The sequence below is a fragment of the Dipodomys ordii genome, unplaced genomic scaffold (assembly GCF_000151885.1).
Source record: "Dipodomys ordii isolate 6190 unplaced genomic scaffold, Dord_2.0 Scaffold7, whole genome shotgun sequence".
In the NCBI taxonomy this organism is placed as follows: domain Eukaryota; kingdom Metazoa; phylum Chordata; class Mammalia; order Rodentia; family Heteromyidae; genus Dipodomys; species Dipodomys ordii.
Genome location: NW_012267223.1, coordinates 19,605,790 through 19,610,672, shown reverse-complemented (window position 1 = coordinate 19,610,672; position 4,883 = coordinate 19,605,790). Strand labels below are relative to the sequence as shown.

Here is a 4,883-nt window from a genome sequence, read left to right as displayed (position 1 = left end):
AATCGAACCCAGGGCCTCATGCATGCAAGGCAAGCGCTCTACCACTGAGCCACCTTCCCAGCCCCAGAATTTTATTTTTAAGATGGAGTGATAGGCCTTTGTATGTACCGTTTTCTGTTAATTGACAGTTGTTTAGGTGGCTTTCACCTTTTTGTAGAAGGCTATGTTTAATGTTTTTAGGAACACAGATGTACAGATTCTTTTTGGCTATACCCAGAGATGGAACTGATGTATTTAGATTTGTTGGTGTCTTGGCTCAGATTTTTGCCATTTCTTGATCTTAGAGTAATAGAGCCAGGAAATCTGAGAAGCTACAGTTTTTATTAGAAAGCAGCAGGGTGGCCCTTTGAGATTACAGATTTAGCAAGGTTCACCACTTAGTTCTTCCAAGCAAATTTGGTATCTTAAAGTAGTTTTTAATTCTTCTAAAATTTAAAAAAAAAAGGAAATGGGTTTTTCTAGATGTAGATTTTTGTTTTTTTTCTTTTAGCCAGCAATTTTTGTGACCTGGTTTCCTTGTCTATTCTTTCCCTGAAATCTTGTTTGTGAAGGTCATTTTCTAAATTAAGAGACAGGGACTTCCTTAGAGAGCAGGTTATATTGTAGGCACTGGAGACAAACTCATAGCTTTCTTGGTAACAAAACTGCCTTAAAGAAGACCTGTTAGATTGTATCAGTTATGTGGGGACCTCAGGCGATGACAGGGTTTCCTTGGAGAGTCTTGAGGTCTTCTGGTGTACTGTGTATCCTTTCCTAATACTTTTTGTCTTTACTCTTCTGCAGTCTGAAAGGCACTTTATTATGCAGGTGGTCTGTGAAGCCACACAATGTCCAGATACAAGGGTATGTATGAGTTTGTATTAAAAGTTACCTCTTTTATATCTTGGCTAGGAAATACGAACTTCCGCGTATAGTTTAAAATATATGGCACTAGTGGATTAAAGAAACATTTGGCTAAGCCGGGCAACGGTAGCTGATGCCTATAATCCTAGCTTCTCAGGAGGCTGAGATCTGAGGATCATGGTTCAAAGCCAGCCCGGGCAGGAAAGTCCATGAAAGTCTTATCTCCAGTAAACCACTAGAAAATCAGAAGTGGCGCTGTAGCTCAAGTGGTAGAGCGCTCGCCTTGAGCTGAAGGGCTGAGGGACAGCGTTCAGGCCCCACAACTGACCAAAAAAAAAAAAAGAAACATTTGGCCAATATGGAAAAATTATTCTTTGATATACATAACTGAAGCACCTCTTCTCTTAAATTATTTAAGAGGATAGGGTTTTTAATCACATTTGCCATTTTAATGCCATAGTTTATACACATGACTGTTTTCTATTACTGTCATGGAAACAGCTGTATTATTGCTGTAGCCTATATTAGCCCTTGAAACCAGTGAAATTAGTATTTTTCAATCTTCATATCATTATTGAGCTTCAGCTTTATTATGGTGGGTTCACAAGCACCAATAAAGAAAAGTAGTGAATTAGAGGCAAGGTTCAAGTTGGAGAGTGCCAGCTGAGCAAACAAGTGTGAGACCCTGGGTTCAAACCACAGTACTGGCCAAAAAATAATAAGCTATTGCCGGGCGCCAGTAGCTCACACCTGCAATCCTAGCAACTCAGGAGGCTGAGATCTGAGTATCTAGATCTAAAGCCAGCCTTGGGCAGGAAACTCTGAAACTCATCTTCAAGTAACCACCAGAAAACTGGGAGTGGTGCTGTGGTTTAAGTGGTAGAGCACTGGCCTTGAGCTGAAGAGCTCAGAGACCGTGCCCAGGCCCAGACAAAATAAAAATAAAATAAGCTATTCAAGAGGCTTAAGATCTGATGATCAGGGTGTGAAGCTAGCCTGAGCAGACAAATCTGGGAGATTCTTACTCCTGTTAACCAGAAAGTAAACAGAACTAGGAGCATGGATCAAGAGCTCCAGCTGTGAGTGGAAAAAGCTTAGTATGAGTCCTGAGTTCAAGTCCCAGTATTGGCACAAACAAAAGGAATGAGCCTGTGCCCATGGCTCATGCCTGTAATCCTTGCTGGTCAGTAGACAGAACCAGAGGATAGTGGTTTGAGAGCCAGTACGAAAAGTCCATGAGTCTGTCTCATTAACCAATAGGAAGCCCTAATGGAGTCTCAGCTCAAGTGGTGGAATATCAGCTGAGTAGGTAGTTGAAACTTTGGTACTAGCAAAGAAACAGATGGAATGAGAAACTGTAGAAAATGAAAGTTGAAAGGAACAGTCGATTTTGGGGGGAAATGAAAACCTTTGCTGTATTAGCCCTTTGGAGATTTCCTTTGAAAGCTAAATTACATTGTTAGTTTGTAAATTGTTAAATTTGCTTTTCCTTAAAAGGTACGAGTGGCTGCTTTACAGAATCTGGTGAAGATAATGTCTTTGTATTATCAGTACATGGAAACCTATATGGGTCCTGCTCTTTTTGCAGTAAGTATTTTGAACTTGTACCTAATGACAGCGCATCATTCTTCATTGCTCATTTGCAAATCTGTGTGGTTTTTTAAAACTTAATGTTATAAAATGAAAACAATTTCTTGAATCTGGGAGTTTTAAAGTCACTAATGATGTGCTAAGACTTGTGCTATCTCTTTACTGTTAAGTTTTTTTAACACTTCTGCCTTTTATTTCAGATTTAGCTTTATAAATTGTATTTTGAAACTTTAATGTCTTTGGGAAGGTTCTGTAACTTGAGTTAGTACTTAAGTTCTGGTTGTCAATTTTCCCCCCTTAAGATCACAATTGAAGCAATGAAAAGTGACATTGATGAAGTGGCCCTACAAGGGATAGAATTCTGGTCCAATGTCTGCGATGAGGAAATGGATTTGGCCATTGAGGCTTCAGAGGTAAGCCTGGGCAGTGTTTTCATAGGGAGAGCTGTTTTACCTGGGCTCTGAAAAGGGCCTCCTTTCCTTCAGAAAAATCTTTACTCTGCCCGGGCTGGGACAATATCTCAGTTTGTAGAAATATTCATTTTTCTTGTATCCAAGATAGCTAATGAAGGAGAAAAGTCCCTAGAGAGGCAACTTATGCTTTTGCCAATATTAGACATGACTTACTGTCCATATTGATATTGCCACTATGAACACAAGGGGGCAATGTGTTGTAAGCTTACTGAGGTGACATTTGATACTGAATTATTTAGTTTTGGAGGGTTTTATGCAACCCAGTCTGTAGAACTGATCATTTCATAACTGGTGACAGTCACATATGAGGAAAAAAAGGAGTCATTCACTCAGAAAACTTGAAATTTAAATTTTATTTCTAACTTGGTACTTTTAAAATATTATATAAATTTTACATGTTTCATGATGCTAAATTAATTTATATAAATTTGAAGTTTGTAGCTGGATGCTAGTGGCTCATGCCTGTAATCCTAGCTTCTCAGGAGGCTGATATCTGAGGATTATGTTTGAGGCCAACCTGGACAAGATAGTCCATGAGTTTCTTATCTCCAATTAACAAACAAAAAGCTAGATTGGTGCTGTGGCTTAAGTTGGTAGAATGCTAGCCTTGAGCCAGGAAGCTCAGATAGCACCAAGGCCCTAATTGCAGACTAAAAAATAAACACCTTCAAAATCACTTTGACTATTGCTATTGGCCCTACATATATGGTACAGACACTGGGGAAATTCCCACACGTCTTTAGTATTATAGCTTGTTGGTTTTTGTCTAAAAATTCCCTTTGTTTCTCTTCAGGCAGCAGAACAAGGACGGCCCCCTGAGCACACCAGCAAATTTTATGCCAAGGGAGCACTACAGTACCTAGTTCCCATCCTCACACAGACCCTGACAAAACAGGTGAGCCTTCCAGATCTTACTAGGTAAGCTGCAGAAGCTTATTTAGGTGTTGGTTTGCTGTGCAACAGTTACCTTAGAGGAACTTGGCAGCCTCTCAACTATTTATCTGTTCTGGATGATTCAGGAATAGCTGTGCTGGGTCTGAAGATTTCCTAGGATTGTTTGGAGAAAAATTGATTTAAATGTATCATATATCTTGATTGGGAACAGACCACACGCACACACACTGCCCTAATTTCCTTAGTACTACATTGGTCACAGTATAACAGAGGGTGTGATTCAGTACAATGGCGATAAAGAACAATGAGCCAGGCGTCAGTGGCTCACACCTGTAATCCTAGCTACTCAGGAAGCTGAGATATGAGAATTGTGGTTCACAGCCAGCCTTTGTAGGAAGGTCCTTGGGGTTCTTCTTTCTAATAATAGAGTGCTACCAGCTGGTAACTGGTGGCTCGCACCTGTAATCCTAGCTACTCAGGAGGCTGAGATCTGAGGATCGCCACTCAAAGCCAGCCCAAGCAGGGAAGTCGGTGAGACTCTTGCCTCCAATTAACCACCAGAAAATCGGAAGTGGTGTTGTGGCTCATGTGATAAAGCTAAAGAGCTCAGGGACAGGCCCCAGGTGCAGAGATCATGCCCCACAAGTGACCCAAACAAAAAAGACTGCTACTTTATCTGTGATAACTTCATGAAAATACGGTAGATTGGTATTTTTTTAGTTCTATGAGGCTGGATGTAAATTAACTGCAATCCTTTTTTTTTTCTTGAACTCCAGGCCTTATGAACCTAGGCCCTGAGTCAAGCCTTAGGACTGACACTGAAAGGGGGGGGAAAAGTCAAAGAACATGTCATGAACTAGTGAATAAATAAAGAAGTTCTTTTGCAAGAATTTTGCTTTGGTTACTATTGTTCTAATTTTTCTTGGGGTGGTGTTTGAGAAGGTTTTTTCCCCCCATCACTTTGATTCTTTTTTTTTTCTTTATTTTGGGGTCCGGTTGTGGGGCCTGAACTCTGGGCCTGGGCGCTGTCCCTCAGCTCTTCAGCTCAAGGCTAGCACTCTACCACTGAGCCATAGCGCCACT

The 4,883-nt window shown here is 40.6% G+C and overlaps 1 protein-coding gene across 1 annotated transcript in view; it reads left to right on the top strand.

Moving 5' to 3' along the window:
- The window catches only part of Kpnb1 (karyopherin (importin) beta 1), a gene marked incomplete at its 3' end in the record, with an annotated part of 25,866 nt that overhangs the window by 10,876 nt on the left and 10,107 nt on the right, over positions 1-4,883 (top strand). Inside the window, exons 5-8 of the mRNA XM_013036859.1 lie at positions 784-843; positions 2,341-2,430; positions 2,736-2,846; positions 3,700-3,801. Coding sequence (XP_012892313.1) covers positions 784-843; positions 2,341-2,430; positions 2,736-2,846; positions 3,700-3,801 — 363 coding nt within the window. The remainder of the gene's footprint in view (positions 1-783; positions 844-2,340; positions 2,431-2,735; positions 2,847-3,699; positions 3,802-4,883) is intronic.